Genomic DNA, 20695 nt, shown 5'->3' on the forward strand with positions numbered 1-20695 from the left:
TTTGATGTTCATCTGGATTAAAGAGGAGGCATGCTGATGGTGCAGGTTTGTTAATGAAAAGGGCTTTCAGCATACAGTGGAAGAGGAATTGGACAAATTTTGAAGGCTGACACAGTAAAAAGGAAGCGTTCAGTGTACGAGGTTGTAGTCTGAGGGATATTTGTTTGCTGGGTTTTATTTGGAAAGGGAACTTCAAGCATTTTTTTTAAAGGCACAAGGCAGTATGGTAAAATATTATGGCAGATGTCATCCTATGTTGCATCAGGAATCATCTTTGTAGGGAGAATAGAATATTACTATAGTTGTTTATGACTTACCTGAACTAATGCATGCACTCTTGTTGCTGCTAAGCTTTCTGTTTAAAGCTCTACTTCTCACTTCAAAGTATTTGCTGTCTCTGTTAACCTAAGTCCATTTTTGATCTTGTGTAAATGCATACCGTATCTCTCCTACGACTTTCATGGGCACTTCAAGGTCTGTAAGAAAGACATTGCGAAGGTGATTCAATCTAACTCCTATTTTGCTTCTCCTCAGTTAGCAGTTTTAGGTGTATATGGAAACAGTTGTTACTACCATTACATACAATGTAAAAGTTTGAAAATTTTTGCTTCTTTTTCTGAGTAAAGTCTTTATCCATGTGTTACCATTGAATACTCTCTCATTGTTTCAGTCTTAGGGTTTCAGCATTCACTTTTTTGTGGTGGTTCCTTTTGTTTTCTGATCAAAAGCAATGAAAGCAAAGGAGGATTTTACCCAAGTGTGAGTGATCACTGAGATGTGTTTTGAGAAGGCTATCACTGTTTTCTTCCTGCTTTGAATAATAGTTATTTCACTTCCTGGTGTACTTAGGATTAAACCCGAATAGAAAATATTGCTGCAGTAGATCTCTTCTAACTTGACTTATTAGCCTTCTGCTCAGCTGGAGTGATCCTCTGGCCGCAGTTCCTGCTCCCAAGATAGGTTTAGTAGATGCTACACAGCAGCTACACATCCAACAAGTAAGCATTATCAGTTTCCATGTGATGCAAATTCCATGCAAACCTTAAAAAAATAATGATTTAACAAGCAATATTGTGCTATTGCAACTCAATTTAATTTAAGTAATATGACAACTGCAGTTATATACAGGATGTGAGATCAAGAAATAGAACTTGTTAGGTTGGTTTCAGGTACCTTCATAGGGCCATAACAGCAGCCTGGCTCTCTGGGGTGCCTGCTAATGCTCCCAGTTCCTAATTTCATTTTAGCAGCATCTGGCTCTAGGCTGAGATTTTGGCACTGTGCCTTTTTGCACAGTTTATTCAGCTAACTAAATATAAGCTGATTGCAGCAACTGACTTTGGTTTTAATTTGTAGCTAGGCACAAGCACCTGGTGCTAGGTGGGCATCTGCACCCTGCCTGTTCTGTGTGTGCTTTGGCTGTCTTCAGTCTTAAACTTTTGATTCTTAAAAACAAAACCAGTATTTTGATTTAAAACTCTAAATGCAACCTTTTTTTTCTAATGAAAATCTTTCTTAGTAGCCCTGCGTTTTCTCACACAAAAAGGAAATGGCTTCTTTTCTGACTAGACAATGTAACAAGATTTCCTAACCATTCAATTAAGAATGGCCATGATAAGCTCAGTTATATCACATGAGTCCAGCTGGCTTCCTCAAGTGCATGGGAATTTCCATGTGCCTCAGGGGCTTGGGGGAAAAAAAATGAATGGAGTGAACTCATTTATTTGAAAATTCTTCACTACAATTTCATTTTTTACATATTAAAATACTGAGAAGCCCTGAAAACACAGGTGAGCTCTAAATTCTTTGTGTGTTGCAAGCAGTTTCTGTTTGTCTAGTGCTCTTTCCACACTAAGATTTCTGCTTTAAATCCTCTGCCAGTCTACACTTCACAGATCATTTTGTCTGCAGGTTAGCAGCAAAAGAAGTTGAATTAATGAGCTAATGAAATTCAGCTTGTTAGAAAGTTATTTTTCTTCATTGTAGAAGTATAGAATTCTTGACTTGTGTCCATGACTATTAGGTATGTCTTCAGATGTTTCTCACAATGTGCTGCGGATATCTGTTGTCATCTTACCATTCAAACCATTATTTAACTCAGAAGAACTGGCAAAGAAAGTAAGCAAGTGAAAAAATGCCTCCAATTTTTGTTGTATGGCCAGCACCACTGTCTTTTTGTGACATTTACTTTCCAGTAAGTCATGTCATGTACTCATGTCACGGTGACAGTTGCTCTTATCTGTAGGAAGGCTTGAATCCTTTTCTCAGGATTCCATTCTGATTTTGACAGTTAATACTAGAAGTGACTCTACTCCTCACCATAATTTGTGTTTTTTTGATTTCTACCTTTCAGAGATTTTTGTTTTCTGTCTCTTAAAGATTTCTTTATTTTCATTGAAACTATTACATGGACACAAAAAAAAAAAAAAAAAAAAAAAAAAAAAAAAAAATGCTCTTAAGAAAACCAATACCATGGCTTTGTAATAACAGCATCTTTGTCATCATAATCTTTTGATTCTTGCTGTCACAGGAATAGAAATAAGATTTTTTCTATTATTGCACAGTATAAGATTTTTATATTGTTGCACAGTATTGTCAGTATTATGACTTGTATGAATTTTAAAGTTTCAGCTGCGAAGGAAGACATGCTAAGGCCTGCATTTTATGTTGTGAGTGCTCAAGATTATGCATTTAGATTAAAATTAATGCTTTTGTGAACATTGATGTATTTTTTCCTTTTGAAATGTGTGTGTTTTTTATATGCTGTGTATAATGTGTCTATTTTGATTTGACTTTATTAACTATTCAGAAATGTAGCTTACTTCCATCTTCTTTATAAATTGAACTTTTTAAAATGCTCCTTTATGAAAGGCTGTTGGGTGGGTTGTGCATTTTGAAGTCTTTTCAGGAGAATCATCAGTAGAGAATTTAATGTTCAGTATGAATCAACATGTAAAAATAAAAGTATACGTGTAGCATAATGTTTCATATTTCTGTGTGTTTAAAATATTTCATGTGCCCTGAATTTTTAGCTACAGCATGAGAAAGCTGAGCTGGAGCAGCATCTAGAGCAGGAACAGGAATTTCAAGTGAACAAACTGATGAAGAAGATTAAAAAACTGGAAAATGATACGATTTCAAAACAGCTCACCCTGGAACAGGTAATGCATTCCTTTTGGAGCTGTATGGCTGTAAAACAAGAAGGGATTCAAAAAGTATCTTCTTATTTTTTATTCGATTCGAATTCCTTTTTAAATCTTTAGGAAATTGGGCAATATCAAGAATATGTATATTTAAAAAAAAAAAAAAAGGGGGGGGGGGATTTTCTTGCAATAAATTATTCACAGAAATTATTAGGAAAATTTCTTCTTTTTTTTTTCCCATGGCCTTTATAAGTCTTAGTGCCCTTAATGCAGACCTTAATGTCTGCTGGATAAGCTGTAATTATTTTGCAAAAGTAATTTACTTTTTTTTATAAGTTATGCTTCCTGTTGCTGTTTGTCAACTTGCACTATCGTGCAGCTATTGAGGACTGCCTCTTCTATTAGCAGTTAAGTGTGGTAGTAAACTACATATATGTGGTATACTTGTACTGTGGGTCACCATTTTGTGGTACCTTGGGTAGCACAGTACTCAAATGTCAGCTGTGTGTAAACTCACAAAGATTTGAGATGAAGCTACGTTCAACTCCCTTTCCCCCTCGAGAGAGATTACAGGTGAAAACTCCGCTAGTTTCCACCTTGTTTCCACTGGAAATTGTCTGCTCCTATCCTGCTGAATTTTAAGCATGTGCATCCAAGCATCTGAATGGCTTTAGGAGGAATCTTTTTGACTGAAGGACAGACTGATGAAAAAATACACACTTGTTAAAGAACTTCAGTTTTCCTAACTTGTGAAACTCCAGCAATTTTGAGTGGACTTTGCTTACTATTCTCAGACACGTAAATCTTGTGCTACTGGTCATCTGAAATTTTAGTAGTTTTTTGACTTTCATATTTCATTTGGCATCATAGACTACTTAATTAATAGCTATCTTAATGATAAAATGAATTTTATCAATTCTTATGTTAACGTTCCATGCAAAGAGATCTATGAAATAAATGTATTATGGTAGGAAGCTGGAGTTGCCAGCAAATCCTGAAGCTGCATGTAAATTAATGAGGCTGAACTAACTCTCTTAGCCACAAGGTGGTGGTGATGGCCACATAATCAAAACTGCAGTGAATGCAAAGATTGCAAATTAAGCTGCATACTCCAAACTTAGTTTCATAGAATCATAGAATGGCCTGGGTTGAAAAGGTTTCAACTCCCCTGCTGTGTGCAGGGTTGCCTGGAGCCATATCTAGCTTTGCCTTGAATGCCTCCAGGGATGGGGCATTAAGCTGGTTTAGCCTTTGAAATATTAGAATGAGCCACAGCTGGAAGCTCAGTGGTATTTATTTTTGCGTCATTGTGCTGGGCAAACAGACATGTGAAATGATAACATTTGGAACTTTTTGCTATGTTGGAATATCAACAGTAGATATCTTTAAAAAAAAATGTGAAAGCTTAACAATGAATTTGCTTATATGTTGGTGTTATCAGGTCTTTCTCAAATATGTGACCTTGTAAGCTTACTTTGATTATGAAGGTGTTCTAATAGGCTTCTGGTCTTACTTTGAATTTCCATGTATTTTTAAATGTCATCCGATACAATAAAATAGAAAAAAAATCTCATATTCGATCTTTATGCTTTCTTGCAACACTGTTTTATCTAGTAAGAAGCAACCAAAAATTGTGAGCAGAGCAGTTATGCCTTTATTGTGCAAATAGAAAATAATGGAGAGGAGACTTACACATCTTCAACAAGAGCGCTGTTAAACAGGACTTGGAACAAGTATTTCAGGAATGCTTTGAGCGTAGTGTGCTAGAACTGTATTGCTTGCAACTTTATCTTTACTAGATCTATCACTGCAACCAGTGATCAGACAGTTAGAACAAAATTAATTATCCACTAATTACTTTCCTTAAAATATGGAATAATGTGAATTAGCTATGCTTTGATTCCTTTTTCATCTGCTTTCTCTCATCCGACCAGCTTGTAGCACCTTAAGTAGCTGGTTTGTAGCAGTGATGGTTTTGACGGATGTTAATCCTAATTTAAAAAAATTGGTTTCTTAGATTTCACATGTGACCCAGCATAATTTCCTTGAGCCAGCTTGAAGCAGCAGAGAATTCTCTGAAGGCTGACTGTGAAGAAGTTTGCAACACAGAACTATTTTCTTAACTGAATGTTTTAGCCAAAAGGAACAGTAAGGCTTTTCGGTTCTAGTTCAGTGATTTGATAGGAAATAATAGCAGCTGCCAGTTTTGTTCTACAGAGGTCGAGTTTGTGTAGTCTTGCTGTTACCCTGTTTAATCGCTTTGCTATTTCACACATTACAGCGGGTAACTGAATGCAGCTAGCAGATGAGAAATAAGAACTAAGATGCCAGTAATCATCTTCTATGTCTGCGTCTTTAAAAGGAGAAGATCATTAAATGTAAAATTTCCTGGTAAGATTTTCTTGGAGAACAGAAAAGTGATACAAACGGGAAGCAGCAGATGAGAAGCAAATATGTGGGATTTGGGATAGTGGGACTAGGTGGAGAGTGTACACAGCTTTCATTGATCTGTAAGAGTCCAACATTTTAGGAGGAAACAGTTGTGCTTGTTAGCAAGTTTGCTGGTAGACTGAAGAAGCAATAATCTAGGAATACAGACAATGCATATTTTGGCTCCATTAGAAGTAAAGCAAGTGCCAGAGACAAGTAGAACACAATTGGATGGTGAGAAAGCTTAAAAGGGATTCTTCTCTTCTTCTAAAGGGAAGACTAAGGTTCACAACAATAAGCAATACTTTTTTCACTTCCCTACTGTGATGATAAAAATTAAAAGATGTCATCTTACATAGGTATCAAGCACTAATATTGACAGAGCTGTTAGTTTTGTCTTGAGACGTGATTCTTTTTCTCAATTTCATTCTAAATACAATCAAATTCCAAAGAAACGCATCGACTAGAGCTAGACTTCATTTCAAAGTACACCTGGAATACCTATAACAAAAAATACCTACTGTCCTTGTGAATTCACAGCTCTGCTCAGCATGCTGTACTGGCTTATGTAGGTTGAAATCCTTAAAGCTTTAATATCCTGGTAGGAACTGGTAAAACAGTGAAGATTAACAGAGAAGGATTCTTCTTTGCTGTATAGTCTGACGTTCTTGAAAAAGTAGAGTTTTAGATCTCTGTCAAAGCCCAGCTTCTTTGGCGTTTCATCAGACGACATCTGTCAGCCTCAGGTTGCAATACTTTCCTGGCTCATTTATCTGTTATCTCTGATGATTTGACTTTTCCATTGTACACGCTCAACTATATGCAGGTGCCTAATTAACAAACTGCTGCCGTGGGGATGGCTGCTATAACACTGATTTTTCAAATCAGGTTGTAAGTAATTCACTTTCCAAGTGTGCTCTTTTTCCTACCATTAAATGAGATAGATTTATTTTCATCTGTATGTCTTGTTGGTGCAAGATTAATCATGTAGTTGTAAAAAGACAATGAAGGGTCAGAGCAGATGAGTCTAAATGATACTACATTGAAGTGATGCAAAAACCATTGTTGCAGAATGAGTCATTTGCAGTCAAACCTTCACCATGTTGTTGTACAGATAGTTATCTGATGTAATGAAAATCTGCATGCTGTTAATACTGGAGCATGGTGTGTTGATTTGTATTACTTTCGTCCTTCTGAACTCAGCCAGCCCAGGCATCGACCAGGTGGTTATTGAGCTGTGTGCTAAGGCAGAGCGCTATGTCTCTCCAGGGCTGAGCGATTTGTCTTCATACCATTCTGGTATAAAATATTTGCTACAGTGTGCAAGTGGCAGCCAGGGTCTACAGTGTGCAAGTAGCAGGGTACAAATTCTCATCTCTCATGTGAGACTGAAGCATATTGCTCCTGACTGCTATGTTACCAAAGTCTAAATTCCCTCAGCTATTAATGTACTGTTGACTGTTTTTTTTTTCTTATTCTTTTTCCTATTACTCATCAAAATGAATATGTTTTTACCTGTGGTATCTAATTGCCCTAAATGTTGAAAAAGACAGTTGTGCGCTCATTAAACCATTACTGCTGCATTAAGTGCACGAGTGTAAATTCTGCTTGGTTATCACAGTATTAAGTGGTTAGAACATAGCCCTGATGGATTTAGTTGCTGTGATACCACTTCAACTGTACTGATGCAGTGAGGATGCAAGAAAGTCATTTGATGTGTTTTCATTCTTTCAATGAATGTGGGCTTTTCTGCCTATTCCAAAGATAGCATGTGTTAACTTCAGCTTGCAGTAGTTGGATGGGGGAAATACCTCCATAGTATTTTCATAAAGATGCTAATCATGGTGTTGGTTTTGTTACTGCAGTCTCCCGTAGTTCAGCCGCTAGTGTTACTGGGTAAGATTGGCTCCTGATATCCTAGTTTATTCGTATTAATAGTTGCACAGTGTTTCTACTAAAATACTACCAAGAAAAGATTTTTCCTTTATTTTTCTCTTCTTTGCCTTCTTGGCGTCTTAGAGAATCTTGGGAAACTGTCTTGTCTTTCTTGCAACACAGTAGTCATTCCTAATGACAATTCTTTGCAAATATTTCTATTCCCGTCATTTTAATCGATTGCTTTTCTCTGCAGCTAAGGCGTGAGAAGATTGACCTTGAAAATACTTTGGAACAAGAGCAAGAAGCACTAGTGAATCGTCTCTGGAAGAGGATGGACAAGCTCGAAGCAGAAAAACGGTTTGTCTTGTTCAATGTATTTGTTACTGTGGGAGATGTATCATTTAATACTTAACTTCTGATTTAAGTATGTTCATTTCAGTAATGCAAGCACTATCTGATCTATGGAAACCTGGAATTTAACATTGTTGTAAAGGTCTTTGTTTACGTGTTACCACAGGCTTGAGTGCCTAAACTAGATGAAATGAGGACAGTATAAAAATTGACCTGGGAAAGCTGGGAAAGGAAAAGTTTTCTGAATTTTTTCAACAACCGATATACTCAAGATATCTTGGTTTAGAAGTAGCTTTCTGTTTGTGGCCAGAAGAAAATAATGCATTGTTTTAGTTTATTCTTTATATGAGAAGCTCTTGTTTTTTCCCTGCCTGCTTGGAGAAGACTTCAGCTTTTTCTCAGCTGTGCATTTGTTTCACTAAGACTTCCCTGTGTAATCAATGAATATTTGGACATTATAATTAAGGTTATATAGGTTATATGATTAAGGTTATATAGGTTGTATAATTAAGGTTATAATACAGGAAAGCTAGGCTAAGCAGGTTGTCATACTAAAGAAGAATGGATGGAAAGCTTACCCTTGTCCTGGGCTCGCTGAGAAGACTCCAAGAGAAGCGATCTCCAAAAGAGATCATTCTCCAGTCAATCAAATGTTCAGGCCGTGATTCAGCAGTTCCCATATTTCATATTCAGCATTTCCCTCTATTTGTTCACTAGAAAATAAGACAAGGATTTTTTATGTTCCTGGGAAAGCTAGGATTAAAAGTATGTATTAAAATGATCCTCTCTTTGCTACATTATGAGAACTTTGTCCTGGAAGGAGTAAGGGAGAAGAGATTTCTAATTCCTTAATTTCTACTACGTGTTTTAGGAGAGTTATGCTGGTTCAACTCTGTGAATCTTGGCTACGGACTAGAAACCAATCAGAACTGCAGTTTTTGTAGTTTTATTTTATAGAGCCCTGCTTTGTGGAAGGAGCTCCAAAGAGCTTCATATATTCAACAGTCATAAATCCATAGCAGAGATGCGTTTGGTAGAACTTTTTTGTGCATCTTGAAGTCTTTTTTAAGCCAGATTATTTGTGGTATAATTTATTTTGGACTGCACGCCTTCTTTCCAGGATATATGGTGGAGTCATAAACTGTGCTTTAGTACCACGTTGTGTGGTACTTGTGAATAGCAGGCCATGCAACTGCTGTGTTTGTGTAGTAGTGTCCCTGCTCTTCAGGGCAAACTTGGATCTGGCCAGTCAGCCTTGTTCAAGTGAAGAATAGTTTCGTGCTTCCAGGCTGAAAAAATGCATGTGAAGTCAGGAAATATGTACTGAAACATAGACATGTTCCAAGTGCTTGTTTCGTTGTAGGAGTGGAATGCAGAAAAGGCTGCATTTCACCATACTTCTTTTCTCACCTTCATGTTTATTCTTCCTGTGAGAACATGCATGTAAAAACTCAGATTAAGTGACTTTACTTGAAATTATTTTGGGGAATAATCATGTTTTGCGTGTGAAACAGAGCTAACTATGTATGGTCTGTGACTTGTTTTTCCCAAACTATATGCATAAATATTTGGCAGTGACAACATCTGAGTGTCCTAAGAAGTCTATTTGTCCTTGGACAAATCTTAACTTTTAAAATTCTAAATTAAAGAAGAAAACATTATAAATCTTCCTAAGGTTCTTCCAAACGAATATAGTAGATATTTGTATTTGATAATTTCAGTTATCTGTCAAAATCCTTTCGCTTACTTTCTGAGGAATTTAAAGGGTTTTCTTTTCATTAAAGCTGAAGGTAAAGTTCAAGCTGTTTTCTATTCAGAATTTTGCAGGAGAAATTAGACCAGCCAGTATCTGCTCCACCATCACCCAGAGACATATCAATGGAGATAGATTCCCCGGAAAATATGATGAGACATATCAGATTTTTAAAGAATGAAGTGGAGAGGTTAAAGAAACAACTGAGGGCTGCACAGTTACAGCGTGAGTAAACAATTTGCTGCAAATCTTTTTAAGGATGTAATATTAGATTTCTATCTAAAATTGTGTGGTGTAATTTAAGATATCAGTGGAAAAATGGGACAAGTTCAGTCTAAAATATTTTAATGATTGCAGTATTATAACTCAATAATGTACTTATACAGCAGTTTGGTCTGTTTGTTTTTAGCATTATTAAAATGGGAAAGAATCACTGAATAGTTCTTGAATATATGTTTCTATCATTTTTTTTCCAGAGACTTTTAGAAGTATTTCAACACACAAATACTTTCATAGAATCATAAAATGGCTTGAGTTGGAAGGGACCTCAAGGATCATCAAGCTCCAACCCCCCTGCCACAGGCCACCAACCTCCCCATTTAATACTAGACCAGGCTGCCCAGGGGCCCATCCAACTTGGCCTTGAACACCTCCAGGGACGGGGCATCCACAACCTCTCTGGGCAGTCTGTGCCAGCACCTCACCACTCTCCTAGTAAAGAAATTCCCCCGACATCCAACCTAAATCTTCACTCCTTCAACTTAAAACCATTTCCCCTTGTCCTGCTGTTATCTACCGTTTCAAAGGGTTGACTCCCTCCAGTTTGTAGACTCTCTTTAGGTACTGGAAGGCTGCATTGAGGTCACTCCACAGCCTTCTCACAAGCCCACCTCACTCAGCTTGTCTTGACAGGGGAGGTTCTCCAGCCCTGTGATCATTTCAGTGGCCCTTCTCTGGACCCTCTCCATCAGCTATGTCTTTGTTGTGTATGGGGCTCCAGACCTGGACACAGTACTCCAGACGGGGCCTCACAAGGGCAGGGTAAAGAGGGGCAACACCTCCCTGTCATTACAGGCCACCCTTCTTCTGATGGAAGGGGTGTACTTTAAATACTTAAGAATTACATTGTAAGAATCTAGATAGAAGTTAAAAGTTACTCAAAAGAATTAAAACAGCTAGGAAGGTGAAGTTCAGTTGTATATAAGATTAGCATTTATTGGTTGCAGTTACCTTTGGGTAACTGTAGCTTTGCTAAAGACTGATTGTTCAAGCAGCTGATTTGACTTCACAGTACAGCAAAACAAATAATCTTTCTTCATCCTTGCTTAAATAAGATTACTTTGAATGTGAACAGAATCAGCAGTTGTAATAAAGAATCTTGTCTGTTCCTATCCTGGGAAGCATGGTGGGACATGGCCTGCTTTTTTGCTGCCCCGCTTGGGGAGAAAGGAAGGGCCCAAGTGCGTGTTTTAGGGTGGCAGGAAGATTGCTTGTGTCTTCCTGTGGTCTGCAAGACCATTCCATCATCTCTTCATCCTACAATTAAAGTTCCTATCTGTGGTTTGTCAGCTCTACCTTTTTGTTTTTTGTGTATTTCTTTAGTCATGGTGTACTTCCACCGTTAGATAAGGAGGTACCTAGCTACATGGTCAGGAAGGTGTGGGGGAACAGGAAGCAAGCAGTACCCCCTCAGCAGTGCTGGCTATGAGAGGCTGACTACAGTACTTCTCCAACAGCTTGCCAGAGACTTTCCTTACAGGTGGAGTAGCTTGCAGAGTGCTCTTGTGCAAAGGCCTTGTACACACATTGGTGGCATTAATAATTTGTCTCAGTTAAAAGAAGATAAGGGCTGCTAATCTTTGTACTTGGCAGTTCTGTGCTGTAGCCTTCGCTTTGTGAACCTCAGAATGAGAGCATGGCCTTAGATTTACTGTCGTTATGCAGATCTGGCATAATTAATCTCATTTCACGCATTCCTTATTATTTCCAGGTAATTTCTTTTTGAAATACTGTGATTTACAGTAAAAATTTTGAAGCAGTTGAAGTCGAATTCTTATGAAAAGTGGGGTTTAGGTTTAGAAATACTCTTTTCTGTTGTAAACAGGTTAGAAAAAGCTGCAGAATGTATAGCCATACTAATGAAAGTTGTGGATTTACTGCTTTATGGACTGCCAGCAAACAGAAGGTTAAACTGAAAAGCACTTTTTGGGGGGAGGAAGTTTGATGCTTTGCAGTATGTGGCTGTTTCAGAACCCTTACTGTTATACTTGAGTACTTTGTAAAGTCTACTTAGAAAATTGTTATTGTGTTGTTATATTGCGTTTTCCCGAAACACTTCCAGTTTAGGACAATACTAATTTTGTACTATTATGTATTATTGGTACAGTAATATCTGCAAATAAGTAATGCTGTTACATTTAGAAGTTGTATTCACACAGATAAGTGGAGAATTGTAGACAGTTGATAGTTTTCTGAAACAGGAATATTCTTTGGACTGCAGCATGAAGAAATGATCAGAGAGTAATGGATCACTTTTTTGTTTTAATAACAAGGAATTCACTATATACTCGATCAAATATTAGAAAACCTCACAAAATACATTACACGTACCGTAGGTTCTGTTTTATTGCCATAATGTATCAATGTGCTACAAGGCTTTCCTTGATGTAATTTAATCACTTAAATGATCTGGTAAATGACTTTTAAAGTGATGTTTGATGAACTCTTTAGAACTGCAAACTCAGGTTATCTTTTATGTAGAGAGTAAATCACTGATTAGCTTTTGACACTGGTAGATGTCCTGCTGGCTTATTGAAAGCATGCTATAGAATATTTTAAGATAGCAATTTAATTGAAGTTGGAATATTTTGTGTTACAGAACTTGTTTTGTGCTCTTTCCCTTGTCAAATACCTTAAATCATTTCTTCACTGAAATTCTTGTAGATGTTCAATAGCATTACTCAAATGGAGCAGCAGTCATTCATGGTACTGCTTCACGGTTTTGGTTTTATCATTTTCTTAATGACTTTTTTCTTTGCTTTTTGAATTTATTTAAGTAAATACTTGAAACTTGTTTAGCTTTTGACCCTGCCTTGTAAAATTGCAGTCAGACAGCACTTTGTTTTAGTAGCTACTGTTACAAATTAGCCAGAGCAGTAGTGTCTTATGGATGAGAATCTTGATGATCCATTCTGAACATTTTCTACACCTTTCTTCTTGAAGTAGTGGGGTAAAATTCCTGTCTCTGAAATGGAATTTGAATCAAATTTTAATGGAATTCTGAATTTCAGATTCGGAGAAGATGGCGCAGTATTTAGAAGAGGAGCGACATATGAGGGAAGAAAACTTGAGGCTTCAAAGAAAATTACAGAGGGAAATGGAGCGTAGGGAAGCACTCTGCAGGCAACTGTCAGAAAGCGAATCCAGCTTGGAAATGGATGATGAAAGGTGTGTATCTTTTAGCTATTCAGGTATGTTGGCATTGAGCTTGTTAATTATTATGTGTGTTGTGTTTTAGATTTATTCTTAGTACTGCACAATGAGTACTCATGGTAATAACCGACATATGGTTTTCATATATGTATCAAATTTCAGCATGGTGCAGCAATATGTTTGGTAGAACTATGTCAAACTTATGTAAAATTGGACAAATTATAACAGTGAGAATTGAAAAAGTTACTTCTAGGGATTATTTAGGGTTTTGATAATGTATATCGAAATAAATACACCAGTGTGATTGAGCTTGAGGATGCTTTAATCATGGTACCTTTCTTCTTCCCCTAACTTGATGACTGTAATGAATTCTATGAGGTAGGTACAATATTCTTACTTGCGGCAAACTTTTCTTTCGCAGAAAATAGGATACATTCTGTCAAATCTAAGGGAGTAATATATAAAGCCTTAGAAACAGGAGGCATTTCCAGAGTTGATGGGTTCTTGAAGTCCAAGACATAACATGCTTGGTGGTTTTCTGTTTGTTTGTTTGTTTTTACTCTACTGAGAAATGCATTGCTTGCACTGTCCTTACAGGTAGTGCAGATTTTTTTATTTTGGTTTTATGTAATGCCTCTTAGGTTTTTTTTACATGATAGTATCATGACAGTGTTATATTTCGAAGGTGGTATTATCTTATTTCTTCTAACATGCCCATTATTTTGTTACAATTGTACGTTATTTTGGATTTATGGTTTTAAAAAACAAAACAAAATAAACCCACCCTCACCCTGTGATGTGTTCTGCAGAAACTGAGATGATGCTTCTTGTGTCAGCAGTATATTTGTTGTGAAACATAATCTACCAGAAAGAGTGTCAGATACTTTGCTTCAAGAAGCGCCCTTAAAATACAAAGCAATATGTTCATTTTGATGAAATGCTAAGCAACTGATGTTTGTTGCAGTAGAATCCAGTATTATGCTGTAGTTAATACCATCTAAATTAGAGTGTAGTGAGAAACACAGGATTCTGGTGTTCAGATCTAATTTTGATAGCCTGACATTTTCCACCAATACTTACATTGCAATAGAAATAATCAGAATCTCTATTTATATGAATAATCAATGTTCATCTAAAAATGTGACATATCCTGACTTTTTTTCCTACCTTTTCCACGTAGTGATAGTAGTAAAAATGTGGAAAATAATTAAATAAGAGATTTCATTGTCATACTGTTTTTTTCTTTTTGTTATTGCAAAAACATAAGAGAATCACTCCAAAACAGTGATTTGCACTGCTAGTAATGTGAAGTACTTAGGCATATGTTAGAATGGTTAGTCTTAGAAGAGAACTGCACAGAGAAAAAACTGTAGAACAACACGCGGTAATGACTTAAAATTGTAAATTTGACAGCTTCTTTTGTTTTCCTAAAAGTGATCATGCTGACAGATCAGTTATCCAGATTTTTTAGTTGTGTTGCTAGTGGATGGTACTTATGTGTGTTTTTTTTGTGGATAGGGTAGATGAAGATGCTTTACTGGATTAAAAATGCATAGTTCTCCCAAAATTTTCTCAACTTGACAGCAGAAGCTTTATCTTTTCCCTGTTATTGAAGAAAATAAGATGGAGATTTCTAAACCCAAGAGGCATACAAATGATATGTGGTTATTCCATTTGATATGCTCTAGGTGACTAGGAAGACTTTTAAAAAAAAAAATTGTATTTATCTAGAATAAGATTGAGTCATAAAGACCACTGCATTGCTGTAGTGCATATATTGTCTGCATTACAAATTCTTGTATGTTATGGAAGTAACCTCGTCAGTTCAATTTTGCCAATGCTGCCATTGGCATCTCTTTGGGAAACTGGTACTTAAGTAAAGCCCTTATTTGCCCACAGTTGTTCCAGGTGGCAGCTACCATTGTTACTTTATCTACCTAAGTTTAAACCAACTTCAGCATTGCTACAATCCACTGCCTCTGTTAGGTATTGTGGTTTGATGACTGAATACTTTGATTAAAAATGAATTAAATGCAGTGTTAAAGCATTTATCAGATTGATTAAGAACTGCCATGCAGAGCTCAAAGCACTCACTGAGTTCCATTGACTAGGAATATTTTATAATATTTCTTTTTCCTTTGATCTGAAAGTAAGTGTAGTAACTAAGAATTTCTGAGCAGCACAGTGGTAGATGGAAAAGGGTATGTAGCTAGCTAATTTTGCCTGCTGCTTTGTGAAGTTCAGTAAAGAAACACAGGTAGATGTGCTGTTAATATGAGGCCGTTGATTTGCAGCCTTACGTACAGGAGGAAATGAGCAGAGAAACTTCTGATCTACACAGCGATTGAAAAATCTACAGGGAGGAAGCATGAGCAAGTAAACCTAAAAGCTAACATCACAGTGCTATGGAAAAAAATACATAAAATCGCTTCTGAGATAGAAACAGTGAGCGGAACTAGGAGCAAGTGGTATGATTCTTGTTATACTGAGTAGGACTAGCACTTCATGGTTGTGAAGAAACTTCCCTTTATTCGGTGAAGAAAGAAAAAATAAAATAGCCACTAAAATAGTTACAGGTGGAAGAAAATTCTACCTGTTTATTTTATCAAAATGAAGTGTGGGAGGCATCTTGCTACACCACCTACAAGTATCTAGCAGGTGAAAGTGCTGCATTCAAAATAGCTCTCTGTTCCTGTGGCAAAAGACCTGATGAGCAGGTGGCTTAATGTTGAGACTAGATGGATTCAAATAGGAAGCAGGACTGAGACTGACCAGCTCTTGTCACCAACTGTCAATACTTGAGTGGCTTTTCTCCTTTTTTTGTGATTAAAAATTAATGCTTGAATGTCTTTCTGGCAGTAGGAGCATTCCTGGGAGACAAGGTATTGAGTTCAATGTAGAAATTCTAAAATGTAATTGTAAAATGCAAGACTGTAGCGTAGGTCAAATGGAATGATGTGGTGTAAACCCCTGACCTTAATACATATTATTCCAATTGTGCACAACTTGTACAGTTTAACTGCAAATGTCTGTAAGTCCATCTGTTTCCGTTCAGCAATGAATTGTTCCTGTCTTGGCTTCCTAAAGGTGACTGGTGGTCCTACACTAATCTCATGTGACTCTTATGGGAATTGAAAATGCACAGTGAAACATTTAAAGCATGGCACATTTTAAAAGGTTTAATCTAATTATTCTTTGCCTTCTTTTGTTAGATATTTTAATGAGATGTCTGCACAAGGATTAAGACCTCGCACTGTGTCCAGTCCTATCCCTTATACACCCTCACCAAGTTCTAGCAGACCTATATCACCTGGTAAATATTTTACCCAGTTTCTAAAATTTTTGTATGCATCACATAGTAATGTGCCCTAGGTCGATAGCCTTTCAAAGCTGGTCTGGGGAAAAAGTGCATTGTAAATGTAATAATAGATTTGCCTTAGATTTCTTCTACTGCAGCATGTGTTTTGAATGGTTCTGTTTTATGCTGTGATCAAATTATCCGAGGTCAGTTAAGTAGCTATCATTTTAACTCCTCTCTACCTCCCCTGCCTTCCCCATAGCTGCATTTCTTTCATTCCAGTAGATATCCTGATTCTCCTGACAGACTAGAAGTGAGACTGCTATTGTGCTTTGAATCAAAATGTCTTGTAGAAGTCTAATCTTGACATACTGGAAATAAGTTCATTTTCATTTCTCTTCTGTAGAGAAATGGCTTTGGCACTGCTGCCAATTTATGTTTTAAAACAATAACAATAATAAAATTAAGGATTTCTGTCCATTGTACCTTATTATTAAAAGCAAACTAACCTTTTTTGACTATAATAAATAGATTATGTAGGCTTTGGAATTTTGAAAGAACCTGAATGGATTACATCTGACCTTAGATGATTGAATTTTTAATTACTGAATATATTTTTTAAGTCAAAGGAAGTGTATTTGTGTTGACATATAAAATTCATTGGAAATGCCACTGGATATTTGTTATAAATTGTTGACCATGGATGTCAGGTGATGATCACCTATTCACTTGTATGTAACAAAGTGAATCCTGCATGCTTCTCTTTACAAAGTTCACCTTTAGAACCTGTCAGACAGAGTCCTACCATAAGAGCAAAGGAGATGTTCTTACTATTGATACATTCTACAGAGTGGGACTTAGACATTTGATTGCATAGGTCTGCTAGAACATAAGTAGTGTGTTTAAACTCTTTAGTTTTCAAGATTGACTTCAGTTTTTCAGAAAGACTCAAAACAGTTTTCATCTTTATGTAGGTAAAAGAGCAAGCATGTATTTTTCTGGCACTGGCTTATGACTGAGAGTTTAGTTTTTTTAAAGAGATGAGCCAGATCACTTGGCTTTTAATGTTTTACTAGATATACTATCACAGAAATGATACATACCTTCTTATCCTTTGCCTCTAACTGTGTGGTGTGTACAGAGATACAGCCATACTAAAAACTGTTCTCAAGCAACTGCTTTGGACATGTATCTGCGCAGGCTTCATAATGACCCAGTACTCATTTACACATTCCATCTGCAGTCCACACAGTGTTAAAATAATAATAAAAAGTATGTGTGGTGAAAATTCGCTGGCAGCTTATGCTAAGCTTACATGCTAGATTTCCTAGAAATGCATGCTGATGTTTCAGAGCAGGAGTATTCTTTTGGTTCATTGTTTCTGCACTGGGACTGTGGCAGGTTCCTTGCTTGCTGTGGGCTTGCCTCTGCTCATGCGAGGCAGAGTCCTGCATTCTTGTGGGAATTATTCCTACAGGCAGGGGATGCTGCAATGCAGTCTGAAATGGAGTTAAAAATAGCATGGCTGAAACGATCATTTCCAACAGACCTCACAGGTTTTTTTTGGTGGTTGTACAGAAGATATTCCAGCTCAGCACTTCTGCACAGGCAGCTGTATTGCTCTCCTTCATATCTGATAAATTAATGTCCACAGCTGGAAAGTTTCAGACTTAGAAAAACAAAAACAGCAGTTTGCTAGAGAACTAATGAGATCAGTAGGGAATTTCACACAGTTGTCTGATGTGTATGAAAGTAGTAATTAATGAAAACAGTTTGTTTTTGAGGGTAAAGCAGTAAGACTGCAAGAAGTATCAGCACAGAAAATACGATTAGTATTTTGCATCAATTGATTATATGACCTGACATATTGGGTTTTTAAAATAAATGATTCGCTTGACTTTTTAGAGACATAATTTGAAACCATTTTAAAATGGTATAAATTTATGTGTTAGTGAGTCGGACTTAATGGGTCAGATTCTGGCTCCTTATTTTTGAAGCCTTTCACGCTTGTGTGGCTTGAGATGCTGCTTTTGAGGACTCTTTCAAGCAGCACGCTGCAATTTATAGCACAGTGCATGAAACTGCTACTCCTAGGCAGCTGGGGAATGGTTGCTGTAATTACTGATTAGTCTTTGGTGTAGTTAAAGCTTTGTATGCTTTTCTTCTGCATCCGGGCTAGATAGATATTTTAGGCTGCAGAGCTGTGGATGAGCTACCTTGCACGTACATGCATTACTGTTATCACTGATTTGTCTGCCATGCAGATTTGCATTTCTGAAGTTTGTGAAGCTGATGTATCCCAGAGGAGTCCAAAATTGTAATATTGCAAAGATGACTTGATGTGTTAGTTACAAAATATGTGCTATGCAGACGATTAGATTACATAGTCAAAAATGAAATTGATTTGTTATGTGTATTGTTTAGCTACTCTAAAGTGATGGATTTGCTCACAGTTTGCACTAGATGCACATTGATAACGAAGCAGAATCAAACGTAGAATAGAAAGAAGCAAGGGTAGCATAATATGTTTTCTTGTACAGCTTTATTAGTGATCTGGAGCTTTTTTGTTGTTTGTGTTTGTTTTTCTGAAAAGCCTCATCAAGAACAGGCACAAAAGCAGGTATATGCAGTTAAGGACAAAGCTTTAATGATGAGAGTGTGTACTGTATCTTTACTTACACTTGATTGCATTGATGTAGTGTGAAAACTGCTAAATTCAGTGAGGTGTTCTAAAGCAGTTTCTAGTTTCTAATACTAAGCAGCTGAGAAAAGAGTTGTCTGCTATCCTACTGACATTTTTTCCAGAAGGTGAAGGTGAGCTAAAAGTTTTTGAAAGTTTGCTGTTTTGAGAAATAGTCAAAATGGTCAGAACACTTCCAAGTCTGAATTTCGTGCAATTGGCTGCTACTGTTTCTTCTCACCTAGGTTCGCTATACAAGTACTCTGCATTTTTATAAACTGGGATTTACAGAGGGGAAGTGTTGAGGTGGGAGGATTAGATATTAGCTCTTTTGAATATTACAGTCTCTCTAACACAGATAAAACACGTTTTAATTTTAGATGTTTGTTCTTAGTGTGGAATATCATCCCATAGTATTTTAACTTCACATCTCCAAAGATCTTTGGGGTTCTGCCTATAAACACCAAGGCAAAAAAGTAGGCTGCTGTTGGTTTGGATGCAGAGCTGCTCTGCCTTGAAGGAAGCACCTCCATCCAGTTTCTTTCATGTAGAAACTCTTAGTGTCTCAAGTGCTAGACATCTTCTCCAGACACAACGTGTCTACTTCTTCAGACTGCGTTTTGTCCAGGGAGCGATTTGTTCCAAGGAGAGATGGAAAGTTGCATGGAATATCTGTGAACTGAAGGTAAACTTACAAGGGAGACTTGTTTATGTGAAGTGAAAATGCATGTTTAATGCCATGTGATGTGTGTTTTGAAACACCTAGTAGTTTACTACAGGAAAGGAATGGAATAAATCTTGAATCACTCTTTTCAGTGCAATGAATTTTTTTAGGTGTCTAATTTGGCACCAGTTATTGTTTAAATAATAACTCATCATTGTTTAAAAATAATAAAAAGCACCCCTAAAGCCCCATTATTTTAAAAAATAAACAAGAATATTGATGTTACTTTTTCTAACAATTTTTAGGTCTGTCATATGCAAGTCACACAGTTGGTTTCACACCACCAACTTCACTGACTAGAGCTGGAATGTCTTACTACAATTCCCCAGGCCTTCACGTGCAACATATGGGTCCATCCCATGGTATTACAGTAAGTATTGTAACAAAGCAAATAGTTGTTGCCAATGTCAGTTTAATTTTTTGTAAGTTATGATTGTTTGTCCTTAAGCTTTGTGCAAAACAGTTTTGTATATGTTTGTTTTTGTCTCTTTACTCCAAGATATCTATTGCTGCTTTCTTCAACCCTGATTTTCCTCTTCACCCCTCAGAAACTGATTCTTTTTGAAGAACCTTATTTTCCGCAAAAGAATAGGATGTATTATCATCTTAAGGACAGTAATAGGTATCATCTTATGGATCAGCAGGCAGGATGTGAGAAGTGATGTTCTAAGCTACTGAGCCTATCACAGGAAGTAAAAACACTGCTTTCATTTTTCTCCTAGTCTCCACCATCTGACGGATGAGTCATCTGAGGTTGCTCCAAGCTCAGGTTTTCTCCAGGATGGCACACAATGCTACCACCATGTCACTGTAACAGGCAGTTAACTCTTATTTTCTATTCTCATTGGCAAAGAAGAAAGTTAATATAATAAACATTTGCTAGGACAATTTCTCAGTATATCTTTCAACTGGATTTGTTTCCTTTTTAACACTGTTATTTAATGCATTTCTACCTAATTGAGTTTCTTCTCAGTATTTGTGGAGTTTTATGAGCAAACAGAGCCTC

The 20695-nt window shown here is 36.8% G+C and overlaps 1 protein-coding gene across 1 annotated transcript in view; it reads left to right on the forward strand.

Moving 5' to 3' along the window:
* Positions 1-20695, forward strand: part of CCDC6 (coiled-coil domain containing 6) — a 48164-nt gene that overhangs the window by 20251 nt on the left and 7218 nt on the right. The window contains exons 3-8 of the mRNA XM_052678185.1: positions 3033-3161; positions 7705-7808; positions 9620-9780; positions 12846-13002; positions 16200-16300; positions 19935-20059. Coding sequence (XP_052534145.1) covers positions 3033-3161; positions 7705-7808; positions 9620-9780; positions 12846-13002; positions 16200-16300; positions 19935-20059 — 777 coding nt within the window. The remainder of the gene's footprint in view (positions 1-3032; positions 3162-7704; positions 7809-9619; positions 9781-12845; positions 13003-16199; positions 16301-19934; positions 20060-20695) is intronic.

Source organism: Tympanuchus pallidicinctus, unplaced genomic scaffold (genome assembly GCF_026119805.1).
Source record: "Tympanuchus pallidicinctus isolate F22 unplaced genomic scaffold, pur_lepc_1.0 scaffold16, whole genome shotgun sequence".
Classification (NCBI taxonomy): Eukaryota; Metazoa; Chordata; class Aves; order Galliformes; family Phasianidae; genus Tympanuchus; species Tympanuchus pallidicinctus.